Genomic DNA, 17,059 nt, shown 5'->3' on the forward strand with positions numbered 1-17,059 from the left:
TCCCTGCGTGGAGCCTTCAGGGGCCAGGAGATAAGGGGTCTTTCTGGCTATTCCTCAGCCTGATGCCTTCTTTTAGTTCTGGTTATAATGGGGAGAGAGAGCTCAGCAGACAGGGCAGAAGGGCCCAGTGTCCCCTCCCGTAGGACTCAGGGCCCATATTTCTCCCTAGGATGACAGCATTTTCTATTACCTTAAAGGGCTCATCTATTCACGCTGCAATTTTTTGAAGCCTTGTCTGCCATTATTGAGCCCTGCATGCCGGCGAGGGGAGCGGGCACTCCATCACCCAAATGAACCAACTCCTTCCCGCATTTTTCTCAGCGTTCTCTGCTCTGTCCATAGGTCATATGCAAAGCTCAGCTGCTTGGGCTAGTGAAGGCAGGAGGGGGCGAGAGTTACAAACACCGGATCAGTGGGGCAGCAATTGAATTTCTCTCCACACAAGGTTTCTAGGCGTCCTTTAGAGATGTTCCTCCCCGCAGCTTTCCTCAATGCGTGTGGCTATGGAGTTGGAACTTCAGAGTGAGGGCAGGTGTGGCCAGCAGAGAGTGCAGGATGGAGGTGACAGCTGGGTGACACACAAAGCACACCTGTGCATTTCCTGTTTAATTAATTGTTTTATTGCTCATCAGACTCCATCAACTCTAATTCTAAGAGCAGAAAAGCAGCATCTCATTCCCTGCCCCACCCCCATCACGACTACTGTCTCAGTTATTGTCATAAAAGACTTTTCCTATGTAGTACTAGGCATGCATCACCCTGGCTGCTGTGGCTGTGTGAGCAAGACTGTATAAAGCTTTTAGTATTACTACAAATACAAACACACACACGTACTGCAATTCTCAAATTCTAGGACTGTTGCTCTGCTATGTGGCCTTGGTAGAGTTACCTGAGTATCTCATGGCTTTGATTTTTCTATTTTTATTTATCATTATTCCTAGGGAGACATATGTATGTCACTGTGTGTGGAGGATAACTTTCACGAGGTGGTTCTTTCCTTTCACTCCAGGCTCCAGGTCACAGGCTTTCATGGCAAGCATCTTTGTGCCATTTTCTGGCTTTTTTTTTTAATTTAGTTTTTCATCTATGAGATGGGGCTGAGCACCTAGCTCAGTTGGTAGATACCTACCAACCATGCACAGAGCCATGGGTTCGATTTTTAGCACCACATAAGCCTGGAATGTTAATACATGCTTGTAATCCCCGCACTTAGAAGGTGAAGGCAGAAGGATCAGGAGTTCACAGTCATCTCAACCACATAGAAAGTTCAAAGTCAGGCTGGGCTATAAATAGTAACAATTCATCTGTAATGCAGAGGACACTGGTATTCTGTTCTAACGTGATTCTTAGGATTGAGCAGAATAAATGTATGCAGTGCTTAGAAAAAAACTGACATGCAGTAGATGTCCAACAAATGCTTGATGAAATGCATCATGGAACTATGTAGGGTTTAAGTCATAGGGCCTGAACATGGGCAAGGACTTGCGATCAGATGGGTCTGGGCTGGAATCTCTTGTCTTTCCTTCAGCATCTACCGCCTTGGAGCCCAGATTCCTCTCTGTACAATGGGTTGAGAATGACAGCCATGCATGCACAAGGACACAGATGGAGTTGGCAGCCCAGAGCTTGTCGTGGGGAGCTGGGAATTCTCTCGCAAGAGCAGAGCCAGAAGGACACACTGCACTTCTGTGGTTACCCCACCTCCATTCTGTGGGGCAAGAAACCCAGGTCAGAGAGTGACTTGCCTGTGGTTACATTGCAAAACATGGCAGCGCTGGGGTCGGGCAGAGGTGAGAACTCCAGCTAGTGCTCCCCTCTCTTTCACCTGCCTGTCATGAGCTTGTTTTCCCCTGGGCAGAAGGGATAGTGGCGAAGACACGGGGGCGGTGTGTACGAGGAAGTTAAATCATGTTGGCAATTAATCCACAGAGCAAAGGAGAGAGAATTGGCTTTGTGTCACTGAGGCTCAGGCTAGCTTCCCCCTCTGGGACTCTGTGGTTTGCGGCTTCATTAGGGAAAACTGCTGAGTCTTCTCTTATTCTTCCACACCACCCTTTTCCTGTGGCGTTCCCACTGTCCTTCTTCATGCCCTCATTACTTGGGCGGTGGCCTGGTGCCAGCTCTGTGGGCAGCTAGAGGTGTCAGGGTAGGTGCCAGGCACTCATGCTTCCATCGTACCCAGATTCCTTTTTGCCCAAGTCACTTGTATGGATGAAACTCTTGCTGGCCAGGATCCAAGACCTGGGTCTGAGCCTCGGATTCTCGAGGTTGTTCAGAACCTCGCTGGGTAGTCTGAAATGCATGGCTGGGGTGTGTGGGGGGCGGGGGTGGGGGTGGGTGTGTGGGTGTGTGGGTGGGTGTGTGGTGTGCATGCATGCGCATTGTGAGTGCTGAGCCCAGCCCAGCCCAGCTGTGTTCCTCTCGCTCTACACAGTAACCTTCAGATGGGGGCTGTGAGGACCCCCTGCCTTGCAGAAGAGACTGATGTTCAGGGAAGCAAAGTGACCTTCCCCCGTACATGGTAGCTGAACTTGACACTGTTTGAACCCAGAACTGTTTTAACCTTGAGTCCACACTGCCTGGAGAAGAGAGGGCTGTGATGGAGAGTTCTAATTGGCTAGAAACCTTCCCAAGCCGTTAATAGAAAGGACAAGTGACAACGCGATGTCTCAGTCGGAGCCAGGTGGCTTCCTGGGGAGGTAAGTCGGGTGCCACTGCATCTCTCAGATGAGAAAACTGACTTGCAGGGTGCACCTGCCCAAGACCATGTGACCGTGAGTACATGGAGGGTGAGCAGCTAGGACCCTGGGCTCAAACCCCTCACCCTGGCTCCGTCCAGTCAGTGCCGAGGACTGGACCAGCCAGGAGTCTAGCCGGGCTCCAGTCCTGCTTCTGTACCTGCTCACTATTAGACATGGCTCAAGTCACTTCATTCTTCTGCGTCTTACCTTTCTTTATCTTCTACAAGCCTGACCCTGGTCCCCTGCGGCTGGCATACCTCTCAGAGGGACAGGGGTGCACCAGGGAATGAGGAGGGTGCACAGGCTACAACCTGAACCCCAGCAGGCCTGTAGCATGTGACACAGAAGAACAGCAGAGACTGTGAACCCCATCCCCAGCCCCGACCCCACACTGCAGCCCTGCCCCAGCCTTTTCTCCCTAGCGGTAATCTCTAGTAATCCTATTTGTAAGGAGGGGATGGGGTTCCTGCCAGAGATTCAGTTATGCCTGGAAAACGAGAGATGTGCAGAAAAAGGTGATGAATAAACAAGAAAACAGAGGGCAGAACAACCTTGTTGGGGTGGGGAGGACACTGTAATCCAAGCACTCAAGAGACTGAGGCAGAAGGTTCAAGGCCAGCCTGGAATACAAAGTGAGGCCCTGTTTTATAAAACAAAATTCTAAGGAGGAGGACGTAATTTCTTGAACCCAGCTCAGGGAAGGTATCTGGGGGCTCTCAGACCATCATGCCCTGAGCAGGGGTGTGGGAAGACAGTGAGAGACAGTGTGAGCTCAAATGTCTGAGTCCTAAGACCTGGGTGGGACCCGAACTTAATGCACCAGACAAAAAGGAGCAACTGCAGCCGAGGGCAGGGAATGGCAGCATGGAGCTGGCCTCGACCTCACTCCTGCATAGAAGTAGGTGATGGTAGTGTAGCCCCAGAATTCAGTTGGTGCTGGATAAGTGCCACATGCATAGGCACTCGGTTGAGGCTGGGCCCCTTGCCTCCACTGTCTGTGACTGGACAGAGCAGAGTGTGCCCCTCTCTGCAGGATGCTGAGGCAGGGTCCTCTTTGAGCCCCCCCTGCTCATGACTGTGGGGTGGTAGGTGAGGAGGCAGGTACTCTGCAAACTTGAGGCAGTGCGGGGAAACTTGGCCCTTTCCTTGTATCCACACGGGTGGTGGAAGAGCATTCTAGGCCGGGTGTCATAGGGACACAAGCAGGATGACTCTGGGAGCAGACACCAGACAATGGGCAAATGAGGCACACTGGGGCTGGGACTGAGGCACAGCCACTGCCAGGATGCACAGCCCCCTCAAGGCCTTCCATGCTTGTCCCCTGGCCCTTGTCCCTGGTGTACCCATCACCCTCTGCAGTTAGATAGACAAACAGCTTGGATAGGTCCTGCCAGGCTCGAAAGTGTCTTCCTCCATCCCAGCCTCCCTGGGCTTGGTGCCCAGACCTGTACCCCAGCTTCCTTACAGACCGGCACCTCTCTGTGCCTGTGGCTTTAAATCATAACCAGGTCCCTATAGGTCAAGCCCAGATACCTGACATGCATATAACAGCTTACTGCATGGTTTCAGCACCTGCAGAGCACACAGTTCATGGGCCACATACTGGTTGTTTCCAGTTCTACCACATGAAACAGCAGGCTTAGATCGTATCCCTAGCTTTCTCCCCAGCTCCGGCAATAAATATGTTTATCTGAGGCATAGAGTGTACACGGCACATGTGTATTAATCCTGTGACAGTTATTGGCAGTATAAATAGTTTCACACACACACATGCACATGCACACACACATGCACACACACACATGCACACACACATGCACACACACATGCACACAAAAAACAGTCCTCAGAATATCTTCAGGGAGAGGTATAGCCAGGCATGCCCCTCCTCTGCTAGCCTCCTCCCATCCCTGCTTCCTCCACAGTCCACACACACGCATTCCCAGAAAGATCTTCTAATATCCAATAGGGCCCTTCTCAGACATTTAGAGACAAGTCTTTTTGCTATTTAAAAATGTCCTCTGTTGTTTTTTTGAGACAGGGTCTCAAGTAGTCCAGGCTGACCTTGAACTTACTTTGTAGCTAAGGATAACTTTGAAATCCTGATTCTCCCATCTCTACCAACCAAATGCTGGGATTACGGGTATGTGCCACCATGCTTGGTTTATGTGGTATTGGGTTATGCATGCTGAGCAAGCACTCTACCTACTGAACTACATGCCTTGCTCTGAAATGCCAGTGTTTGAGATAAACCACTAGTGATGAAAACTTGGAAGATGGTTAAGGCTACTTACAATCAGTGTTTGCACAGGAAGACTCAGGCCGACCTTGCAGGGAAGCCTCATTCTGGCCCAGGTGAACTGCAATTGATGCCGGGATGGCCGTTCTGTGGCTAGAAGCATCCCCCGCTCCTCAGGTGGCAAGCACAGCACATGGGCTCAGGACAGAGCTCAGCCAGGGAGCAGGGAGAGGGATGAAGCCAATAATGGGGAACAATCTACTGCATAAAGCCCTTCCACTCAAGTCAGGGCCAGGGAGATGAGACAGAGATGCTGAAGGCATCCCGAGCCAGCAGCACCATCAGCACCAGTAGCCATCAGCACGGGAGCACTTCCTGCTCTAGTGGAGTATCTGACACACACCAGCAGTTAGAAACATATTCCCTAACTGAGACTATAGCTCAGTTGACAGATGCTTGCTTAGCATGCATAAAGTCCTCAGTTCCATCCCCAGCATAAACTGGAGGCAGGAGGATCAGAAATTCAAGGCTAGCCTTAACTACAGAGAGAGCTGGAAGACAGCCTGGACTGCAGGAGGCACTAACTTAACCCCCCACCCTGCCAATGTCCTAAATATATTAAATCAGTGTACATGTGCTGACCACAGACTCCAGCTGAGGTTAGCAGGGCCAAGTGTTTCCTACTCAGCCTTCACCCCTGTGTTCCTACCAGTGAGTGAAAGATCACTAGAGTTCTAAATGGTAATTCCATGTAGAGTTCCACTGCAGTAGTGCCACAGGAAAGGGGCACTTGCTCTGCAAGAGGAAAGGAGCAGCAGATTAGAGGACATGGGAGCCAAAAGGGACTGTAATGTAATGGAAGCCACACTCAGTCTGTCCTGATGGTCAGCAGAACCCAGGGCACTCAGCAACCCTGGGTGGGCTGAGGCCAAGTGCTTTGCCCATGAACCCTGAACCATGAAAGTCCAGGGTTGGGGCACAATTAATAAAAATCCAGAGGCAGAAACTGGGATTCAACCTGAAGTTCAGAAAAGCAAAATAGTCAGCCACTGGCTCTTACCTCTACTTCAATCTGAAATGATGATCCTGCCTCCAGGAATCTCAGAATGAGACTGTGTCTGAGAGCTTACTCCTCCCATCTTCTATTCCTCTCCAGGGCTGGGATTAAAGACATGAAACACTACTGCCCAGTTTCTCTGGCAAACTAGTGTGGCTACTGAGATTAAAGGTGTGTGTCACCACTGCTTGGTTTGTAAGACTGACCAGTGGGGCTGTTTTACTCTCTGATCTTCAGGCAAGCTTTATTTATTAAAATATAAATGAAATATCACAATTCCCCTTTTTGTCTAAAATAGAAAAGAAGGCTATAGCTAATATAAGAAAATTATATACAATAAGTACAATGACTATATATAACATATACAGGCAATAAATATATCAACAAAGTCTAGTCAATTTGCATTTGACAAATTCAGAAAAAATACTCCATATCTATCCTATCTTGTACCAAAGTCTTGTACCTAATTTTCTTTCTATCATAACTTGCTTTCTGCATCAGGTAAACAAGGAAAACTAAACTATAACTATCTAGTCTTCAACTCCCTCAGAGACCCAAGAAGGAAATAATATTACCTGAGTAAGCAGGAAGTGTGAGCAAGCAACTTCCAAAAAATATGAGAAATGACAGAAACAGTTGGCTGCTTAGACAGTTACCCAAAGTTCCTCTACAACATTGGAGCATCCATCTTTGGCCTACAAGCCTAGCATACCCAAAAGACTTTTCTGTGAAGCAGGAAATTTTGAAGGGCTGTTCCTCTACAGTGTTTGACAGTCACTTTCTTTCGTGTCCTGCTTGCCCAATTAGAACAACATAACATCAGCAGTTGAGGTAATGGCATTTTCTTGCCCAGTGGCTTACATTTGCCACAAAGAAAGTAAACTCCATGTGGAGATTCTTTAATGTCCATCATCTTCTCTGAAGTATATTGATGCTGCCAGAAGCAGGCATGTCTATTGTCATAAAAAAAGAGTCCATGTTATTAAAAAAATCTTAAATGCCATCTTCTGTAGATCTTTGAAGTGTTTGAAGATGACCTGTCTATTAAAATATATCTTTTTTGACCTTGAAAACATAACTAATGTGACTACAAGTTTGATTATAAAATGTGACTAATTACTAATCTGCATTTCCTTATTATCCTAAGCAGTTGGTAATAATAACTTTCAAAGACTAGAAATTTGCCTGATGTGGGAGTGATTTCTTATTAATAAAGAAACTGCTTAGGCCCCTTGATAGGCCAACCCATAGGTGGGTGGAGTAAACAGAAGAGAATGCTGGGAGAAAGAAGCTTAGTCAGGAGTCGCCATGATTCTCCCACTCCAGACAGACGCAGGTTAAGATCTTTCCTGGTAAGCCAGCTCGTGGGCTACACAGATTATTAGAAATGGGTTAGATTAATATGTAAGAGCTAGCCAATAAGAGGCTACAGATAACGGGCCAGGCAGTATTTAAAAGAATACAGTTTCCGTGTAATTATTTCGGGCATAAGCTAGAGCCATGCGGGCGGCCGGGTGCCAGGGACGCAGCCTCGCCGCTCTTATCTCTACATTTGCCCTATGTTGTTAAATGAGCTGTATAGGCACCATACCTTGAGCAAGATTAGACATGTATGTACAGAATGTTTTAACAATATTAATCTCAAATTTGTATCAATATACAAAACTTGTATACAATATATGAAAGTCCAATCAAATGTAAAACATTTAAAAGTAGTAGTTGCTTTCTAAACGTAGATTCAACAATCTACCCTTTTATCCTATCACATCTATATTCCTCTTTTTTCTTTTCAAAACAAGAACCTTGAATCTAATTTCCTTTGTTTAGCTTTTTTCCTGATCATTACTAATAATAACTTGTAACTGACCCCCCTAAACAATGACAAATATCCATAATTCATTGAACATCCAAAAATCATCCACCCCACCTCTTGGGAATGTGGGCATCGTATTCTTAAATTTACTTCCTGCTATCTGAGGGTGACAGCATCCTTAGGGGATCCTAAAAAGAAAAATTTGGATTAATTGTCAAGTCCTGGGAGAGGTAGCTGTATCATTTTTTGTCCAATCTATACATAATGGAAAAGTGCAGGGTTTGCCTCAAGTCCTGGCGCGAGTAGTCTGTTAGGTGATGGCACCTCAGCTAGCCATCTCGAAATTATCCTGAGCAGTCTGTAGTCCAAAGCTGATCTTTAAGTGGTACTATCAGCTGAATGGCATCATATGAACCATGTGGAATTGTTGTTGTGGGGCCCCATCTTCTTCCTGGAGACTTTAGAATTTACTGCAGGAAATTTGTTATTCACTGTGAAAAACTTAAACATTATTCATATTAAAATAGAAAGTTTGAATTTTGATAAATATATATTCAAAGAAATGTACCATGGAGAAAAATTAGGATGGGGGGAAATAGAATTTTTGAAAGCAGAGTTTTGATAACCTTAGTCCCACCAGCTGGCTCTCCTGATATGAGACAGAAACTCTAAATTTTTTTTAACAATGTGCTCAGATTTAGAGAAGGAGAGCCACAGTCCAACTCCAAAGCCAGCCATTTACTTTCTAAGTGAGTCAGTACTACCATTATATTGAAAAGTAAAGAGATATATATGTTCAGGTAGTGAAATTTTACCCTGAAGAGAATATTGGTATCATAAGTCAGATTTCTCTTTGTTTGGTGATTCTTTCTAGATAGCTATCTTTTCTTCTTTAGCCGTCTAGATGTACAAGGTCTCCTGACTTCTCAAAGATGGGTATTTTCTATTTTCCTACAAAGACAAAAACAGAAGCCTGCCACACCCTTGTGAGGTTTCTTATTACTCGTAGGATTGTCACCTCTGTTTTTCTTTATCAAAAGGCTTCTCCTTTTCAAATTAATCTTGATTAATTTTGATGGTATACATAGCTTTCCCTTCTCCTGTGGAAACAAGAATGAAACCCCATCCCTAACATAGCACATCTCCTGGTTTCCATTCTGAGCTCAACACATCCTCGAAGTACACCTGCTGATTTAATTCAGAAATTTTTTCTGTTGCCCAATATCTCTCTGTAGCTATTGTTCCTTTCTCATTAGCATTAAGGAACTTCAAGGTTAACAAAACAGTATGTAATCTATTTCTGAGGGCATTTATCATCCCTTTTTGTTTATTTAGCATAGTTTGATCTGATCTTTCTATAACTGCCTGACCTGTAGGATTGTTTGGTATACCTGTAATATGCTTTATATTATAATAAGCAAAATACTGTTTGACTTTTTAGAGACATATTCTGGAGCATTGTCTGTTTTTATTTGTGCAGGTATACCCATGAAGAAAGGGTTAGCTTCCTCTCCCACCCAGCCCATCTGCCTATGGTTTCTTGTAGCACCCACAGCCTGCTGCCACCCTGCATGGCACCCACACAGTTTCCCACCCCACCTCCCACCCCCTCCGCAGCTTCCTATAGCTCCCTCGGTCCCTGCGGCTTGCCGCCAACCCTGCATGTGGCTCCCACACAGGTACCACGGCTTCCCATGGCTCCCGCAGTCCATGCGCACCTGCTGCACGACTGACTTGACTGGCACCTCTTTAACAAAAATGCGTTCCGTTTGCTTTTGAGTTCTGCTTAGATATTAATCATGCTACACAGGGCCTTTCTTTCTGTAATTATCCTACCTCCTCCAGCAAAAGTACATGTGGATAAATGCCAGGTGGGCATGACATTCCTCCTGTGATTCCATCCTCAGCGGCATCCTCAGCGGAAGCCGGCTAGCAGGGTTTGGGAGGGACCCTGCCTCACTGAATAAAGAGATGATTCCTGACAACCTCTGGCTTCCACATGCATGTGCATATATGTGCATGCACCATACACGTGCATGCAAAAGACATGCATGCATACATGCATGTGTGCACATATATGAAAAATGGAAGAAGAACAAAAAGTACATGTGGGCCAGGACAGTTTCTCTGGTTGCTGTTTCCTGGGGCCCCTCTGCTGAGCTCTGATAGGCAAGTAGGTGCATAAGCCTATAAAGAACCCAGTTCTACCCCATATACTGCTGCCCACCCACTGAGTGTGTTTAAAGGGACTCAGAGATGAATGTTCATAATTTCCTCCTTTGTATAAGGGAGGAGCAAACCCCTTCTGTCCTCTTTCTCCTTCCATGCCCAAACCACTCACTAACCTCTTGACCATTTTGAGAAGAAGGGATATTCAGCATAAGAGGCCCGGCTGTTGATTCATTTTCCCAAACAGAGCCAAACCACAAAGCGGATATTGCAAGGGAGAAAAAGTCAATAAGCAGCATTTGAAACAAATTTCATAGAACATACAAGTCATTAGGCACCAGGATCTGGGCCTGCTCGGCTAACTCGTACAGGGAGGCAGGCGGAAGGAGAAGCTTCGGTCTTTCAGGGGCAGCAATGAGGTTTCCATGACACCAGCAGCTCTCTTGGATCGAGTTCAGGATGTTAACAGCCCATTCTGCAACTATAATGAACAAGCCTTGGAGAGGAGGAAGTCCACAGCCTCCTCCCACAGCAGAATGAAGACGCCAGTGGAATACCAGTGAGCAGCCCGCTGTGGGAGCCAGGGACAAGATCCTGTAGGTGGGGGCTTCTTCCTGGAAGTGCTTATACACTAAAGAGATAGACTTCACACATGGGCATCAGGGCATCTGGGTCAAGCCATGGGCACATCCTTTGATGTCCTATGGTTCTTAAGTGATAAATGTCCTGTGTAAACAGACAGGGAGACTCGGTTGGCAGGGGCAGCTGTGTACTGTTACCCACAGCAACATGAGGCGTTCTCCCAGAGACCTCCACTTCAGGAGAGCTTGGGATTCTTGGCCCCAGCAGAGATTTCAGGGCCAGTCAGTGTTAACTGGGGATGGAGCTTAGTTTTGAAAGGATTTAGTATAGATTAAGCCTGAGCATAAAAGGGAAGCGAGACAAAAGACCATTACTGAAGTTGTCAGGTTCAGTGTGTAGTCCCTGTCACCCATCCTCAGGGGGCCAACTAAACAGACGGGTGATGAGGTTTGTGTTAGAAGGCTAGACACGCACACAGCTAAGCAGTCACGGTCAAGGGGTGGGGTGCCCCCACCATCGTCTAGGCTCCTGCTTCCCTACAGGCAGTCACACTGTCAGAGCTGTGTAAGACTTCCTCCTGGGAGACATCTTCCCCCTCTGGGCCGCATCCAGCCTCGGTCTCTTCCTTCTCCCAGGCTGAGATTCCTGGGGAAGTCCCAATTTTCCATTCACAAAATTCCATCAATAAACAGTCTGATGGCCAAAGGGAGGCCACAGATGTCTCTTTAAAATACCACCATTCCTGCCAGGATAGCTACAGGGCCCTATGAGAACAGTGCACACCCAGGGGTGGGAAAGTGGTCTGCGATTCATTTTTATGCATCATTGTTGTTGTGTATGCATGAATGCCGGTGCACAAGTACCACGGCGCATGTGTGGAGGGCAGAGGACAACTTTGCGGAGTCTCTTTTCTCCTGGCACATTCATGCGAGTTCCAGGATCAGACTCAGATGGGCTCACATGGCAAGTGATTCTACCTGCTGAGACTTCCCTGGGTATGTGTTTCTTAAGAGAAAGTCTCCCTTAAGCATCTTTGTGGTCATATATGTGGCTTGGGTGAGTTCTGAAGTTGCACTGTTCATAGGGTTTTAAGAAATTTGGGGTATTTGTTGTTGTTGGCGGTGATGGTAGTTAGTTGGGTTTTGTTCTTCAGTGGATGAGACCATAGCGTTCTCCTGAAGAGCACTGGATAGGAATGCAGGATGATAATATAAAAACACACACCAAAGGACCGAAGGAATCGGTACTGTACTAGGTTAGATACAAGGATATTAAGACACATGCCTTTATCATAAACGAGGTGGTCTTGCTTGTGAGAGTCAGAAAGTTTCAGTGTTTTTCAGTTTGCTTTAGAGAACTGCCTGATTATTTCCAACTCACTATTACAGAAAACAAATTTTGTATGGTCAGCAAAAAAAGTAGAGGTGACAAAACCATGGGTCTCTTCTGGGCTTTCTTTCTCCTGCTCATTCAAAGGATAATTCATTAGTTCCTGATGGGATACAGTCCATCATGGCGGGGAAGGCATGACAGCAGAAGCGTGAGGCCGGCTTGGCAGACAGGAAGCAGAGTGACCACACTGCATCTGCAATGGGAGCATTGCAGGTTTCCAGCTGAGAGAGCAACTCTCAACTCAAAGGTCAGGCTGCAGCCCTCCAGTGTGGCTTCTTACTAATGGAACATTCTTATCTGAAACACCCATGTTAGTCAGGCAGTGGTGGCACACACCTTTAATCCCAGCACTAGGGAGGCAGAGGCAGGCGGATCTCTGTGAGTTCGAGGCCAGTCTGCTTGCGAGTTCCAGGGCTGGCTCCATATCTAATGAGAAACCCTGTCTTGGAAAACCAAAACCAAACAAAAAAAAAAAAAACTGTCCACGTAAAAGGAAGATTTTGCAAGCACATGTGAAGGAGACCGCAATGCCCATGTAAAGGGAACACTATGAAACGTCTATGTAAAAGGAACACTCTGTGTAGGCAATCTTCACAGCAAGTTTTGTAACTTGTGATGGAATTCTTGACTCTCAGTGGGTGAGAAACTTCAAACAGACTCTAGAATGAGGCTCCCATCCTTCTTCATGTGCCCTTGATTTTCCCACACCCTCCCTCTTCCTTTAAGAGCTTGCTCTGTAGATCAGGCTGGCCTCAAATTTGCAGTATTCTTCAGTGAATGAGACCAGAGATGTTTCCTGAGGAGCACTGGACAGGATTAAAGGCTGACAATAGAAAAACATAGGCAGAGGCTGGGCCCCAGATCATCCTGTGCCCTGGAGTCCAGAACATGGCTCCATCCTGACCCCAAAGCAAACATTTGTAGACTTGCTGACCTGAGCGAGAAGCACGGGGAAAGAGCCTTGGCTGTCTGGTTCTGCCTACAGTAGAAGCCAGTGTGTACACACAATCCACCTGGATCAATTGTACATTTAGCCAGGGCCATGACTTGGCAGAGTTCCAAACACTGAAGGTCTAGCCTTGAATACAATCAAATTGATTCTCCAAAGTACATAAACAGTTCCACAGAAGCGAACAAATTTGCCTTGCACATGCTAGGCAAAATATTCAGTAACAGAGCCATATCTCCATTCCTCATTATTGTTATTATTATTATTTAATTAAAGGCTTTTAAATTTTATTTTTCTTGTCAGGCAGTGGTAGCACAAATCTTTAATCCTAGCACTTGGGAGGCAGAGGAAGGCAGATCTCTGAATTCAAGGCCAGCCTGGTCTACAGGGTGAGTGCCAGCATAGTCAGGGTTACACAGAAAAACCATATCTTGAAAAAGAATTATTTTTATTTATGTGTATGTGCATCTGTGTGAGTATATGCCACATGTGTGCAGGTGCTGCAGAGGCCAGAGATGTCATCAGATGCCTTGAAGCTCAAGTTACAGGTGGTTTGAGATGTTCGATGTGGGTGCTGGGAACAGAACTCGGGTCCTTTGGAAGAGCTGCAAGCATAGTTTACTACTAAGCCATCTTTCCTGTCCCCTTCCACACATTTTGTTTTGTTTGATTTCTTGAAACGTTGTGGGATATCCACCAGAGAAGACTGCTCCGCCATGGGTTTAAGCCAACAGAAAGCCTTTATTAGCTGGCCGGTGACGACTACACTGGATGTTTGAGATCCCAGTGTAGCCCCGAGCCTTTCTCAGGGTGAGCTTTTAAGCACAAAAAAACCATGATCTGGGTTGACATACTCCAGTTAACAAGAACAGTTAGCTAGAAACGGAACCACAAAGCCAAAGAGCAAGGTTAATACATTTAGAGCCATCCCCATAACTATGGACATTAATGGGTTTCCTTTGTTTTAGTTTTGGCAGGTGGTTCTGTCTTCATACTGAGTTTTACAGCCTGAATGGCACTTCCATCATGGCATCAGTTGTGCTAAGATCTGGCTGGGGTCTGTTACAGAGGTAGAGACAGGTTCTCCTGTGACCCAGGCTGGCCTTGAACTCACTATGTAGTTAAAGGATGACCTTGATCTTCTGATCCTCCGGCCTCACAAGTGCTGGGATCCCAGGTGTGTACCACCATACCCACTTTATGGGGGGATCGAACCCCAGGCCTAATGAATGCAAGGTAAACTCTCTCATCCCAGCCAGTGCTGCTGCGTTGTCTTGCCCACATCAAGCTGCATCCTGGGCAGCCTTCATTGCCCCCCTCAAGACTCAGAGGTCCTCACTGCCAGCCTCTGCCCTGTATCTTGATCCTCCCCACCCCAGGAGCTACCATCACAGCCAATACCTTGCGTTGTGCCACCCGTGGGGCAGAGGCACTCATTCCAGTCTGGTGCTAGAAATCCGTGGCCCTCTGCTGAGCCCCGCTTTAGAATCTGGCCTTAAAGACAGTCAGCTCTCCTAGGAGCCCTGCCATCCTTGGACTGCAAATGGTTCATGACTGACAGAGATGCAATGTCCACTCCTCCCAGGTAATTCTCTGCGTCCTTTCATCCCGTGAGCTTGCTGACAGCTGGGGGAGGCCATCTATCCATGCAGCAGTCTCTCTGGTTACCTTCTGTCCGCCTAGTCATCTTTCCTGACTCCACCTAGGGTTGTCTTAGCTTGGTATCCCCATGTCCCAAAACGGCCCCCAGAGAGGCTAGTTCACACCAAGTGATGTGGTTAACTAGCCAGGCTGGGAACAAAGAGACCTCTGCTATTTTGAGCTCTGTGGTCTGGGCCATTACATGACTTTCTCAGGTAACTGCTTTTGTTGTCATGGGAAGACTAGGAAGCAATAGTTTGTGTATCTGAGGTGTGGTAAGAATTAAAGGAGACCATGCGTGATCCCCAAAGAGCACTCAAAAGCCACTGTCGGTGCCCTCTGACCTCTGAGGCACAGACAAGTGGGGATTGGCTGTCTCTTCCATGTACCTTGCTGGTGAGAACTAAAACAGATTGAAATCTCATTTGGCACTGGCCTGTAATCTCAGCAAACTGGAGGTGGAGGCAGAAGGATCAAAGTTCAAGGTCATCCTCAGCTACAAGGTGTTTGAGGCCAGTCTGTAATACGAGAGACCCAGTCACATACCCCCACCCTTCTGATTCTCAACCCCCTCACTCCCTGACAGTTCCACTGATAGGCAGTACCAGGTTACAAGCTGTGCTGCTGAGACCTAACATAGATGCTTAGGGTGATGTTCCCAGGGACTTTGCCCATCCTAGAGCTCTGGTGTCGAGCCTGGAGGACCTCCTCCACCTGGAGAGAATTGCTGCAGGAATCCCCACCTGTGTGCTGGCCTAAACCAGCACTGGCTTCTCTTCCAGTTCAAGCACCTGCCTCCACTTGAAATCCCAGAGCCAGCAGTGCCTCCTGGGGCTCTAGAGGAGGATCAGTTTCCTGCTTGTTCATTTCCAGTTGTCGGCCAATCTGGTCCTGCGACTGTCGGGTCAAGGTCTCCCTTCTCTTGCTGGCTGTAGAAAGCTCAGCATCTTTATAGTTTGTGGGAGGATTTAGGGTAGGTGCCTCTGACCTACCCTCTCTAATCACTTGATTTAAAGACTCTGAGATAAGAGGCCCGCTTCCACGGTCCAAGTACCTTAGTTTCCCTGTCTCAAGGTCCTCTGTCACATCTGCAAAGTTCCTTTTGCCAGATAACAGAAGCAACCAGGTAAGGTGGTACACGCTTTTAACATCCCCCAATCCCATCGCACCCCCAATTACCCCCACCAATTTTCAAGCAGAGGCAAGCAGATCTCTGTGTACACAGTGAGACCCTGCTGTAAAGAAGAGCAGGTGCTGGGAATGAGAGCATTAGGCATTGGGAGGGGCGCTGCGCGGCCTCCGTCAGACTGGGAACCTCATCTCACACCCAGGCCCTCTTTGTGCAGGGAGAAGTGTGTGCCATTCCCTGCGCTGCTGGGACCTATGGTCCCAACTGCTCATCTGTATGCAGCTGTAGCAATGGTGGCACCTGTTCCCCTGTGGATGGCTCCTGCACTTGCCAAGAGGGTAAGTTTCCCTTCCGCTCTATCCCCAAGGCTCAGGTGTGCCAACAGCTCAGGGTCACAGGCAGGGGCACCGCTCAGGGTCAAAGGGTCTGTGCAGGTCGGATTCCAGCCCAGGAGAGCCACAGCTAGAACCAGGAGAACAGGGGTGTAGGACAGTCTCTTGGGTTTGGAGTTGCTGAGAGCACAGAGAGAGAAAACCACATGGGCTGCCGGGACAGAATGGGGAGACCAAGTTCCCTGAGCCTGGACAAGAGACTTGCCCGGTGGGAACTGAAAGAGCTTTTGTGGAGACGCTGGAGGTCCACAGAGACACGGCCACTGTCAAAGGCCTGCCCACGCGGGGAATGCTGGTCACACCTGTCATACCAGCGCGTGGGATGCAGAAGTGGGAGAAACTGTAGTTCTGGATTAGCCTGGGCTACAGAAAAAAGTGCTCTCTGAAAAAGCTTAGGAAGGTCCAGCCTGAGGCAAGGAGAAAGGTGCACCTGGCTCCTTCCCCACTCTGGTCTTGGGGGCAGGTCTCCCTCAGGAAGCCTGCCTGGAGGCCGCGCTGGGAAGCAGGATTCTGCATTCCCTGAGGGGTAGCCTCCTGCTTGAGGGAACAGAGGAGGGAGGGGTTCAGTCCTGGAGGCAGACGCAGTGAAAGACTTCAGAATGGAGAAATGTTGCTAACCCCACCCATGGCCGGGGAGGGGGACACCCCAAAGGCCCATTCCAGGCAGCAGAAATGGCATGAACCCTGTGTCAGGGAGGGCGATCTAGGCAGCCGTGACAACAGGACTCCTGTCTGTGCTGGGCATGACGAGGTGATACCTTTTGCCCTCTCCCCAGGGTGGCAGGGCCCAGACTGCTCCCTGCCATGTCCCAGTGGGACATGGGGCCTGAACTGCAATGAGACTTGTGTCTGTGCCAATGGGGCAGCCTGCAGCCCTTCTGACGGCTCCTGCGCCTGTACCCCAGGCTGGCTGGGGGACTCCTGTGAACAGCCCTGCCCAGTGAGTACCCACCTT

General features: G+C 48.0%; 1 protein-coding gene across 9 annotated transcripts in view; it reads left to right on the plus strand.

Moving 5' to 3' along the window:
* The window catches only part of Megf11 (multiple EGF like domains 11), a 330,639-nt gene that overhangs the window by 279,917 nt on the left and 33,663 nt on the right, over positions 1-17,059 (plus strand). For all 9 annotated transcript variants that reach the window (XR_007593522.1, XM_050151800.1, XM_050151803.1 and 6 more), the window contains exons 11-12: positions 15,930-16,050; positions 16,881-17,044. Coding sequence is in view for 8 of the 9 variants with exons in the window: in XM_050151800.1 (XP_050007757.1) it covers positions 15,930-16,050; positions 16,881-17,044 (285 nt within the window). In the remaining variant the exon portion in view is untranslated. The remainder of the gene's footprint in view (positions 1-15,929; positions 16,051-16,880; positions 17,045-17,059) is intronic.

The sequence above is a fragment of the Alexandromys fortis genome, unplaced genomic scaffold, assembly GCF_014885135.2.
Source record: "Alexandromys fortis isolate MF-2015 unplaced genomic scaffold, M_Fortis_MF-2015_v1.1 scaffold_70, whole genome shotgun sequence".
In the NCBI taxonomy this organism is placed as follows: domain Eukaryota; kingdom Metazoa; phylum Chordata; class Mammalia; order Rodentia; family Cricetidae; genus Alexandromys; species Alexandromys fortis.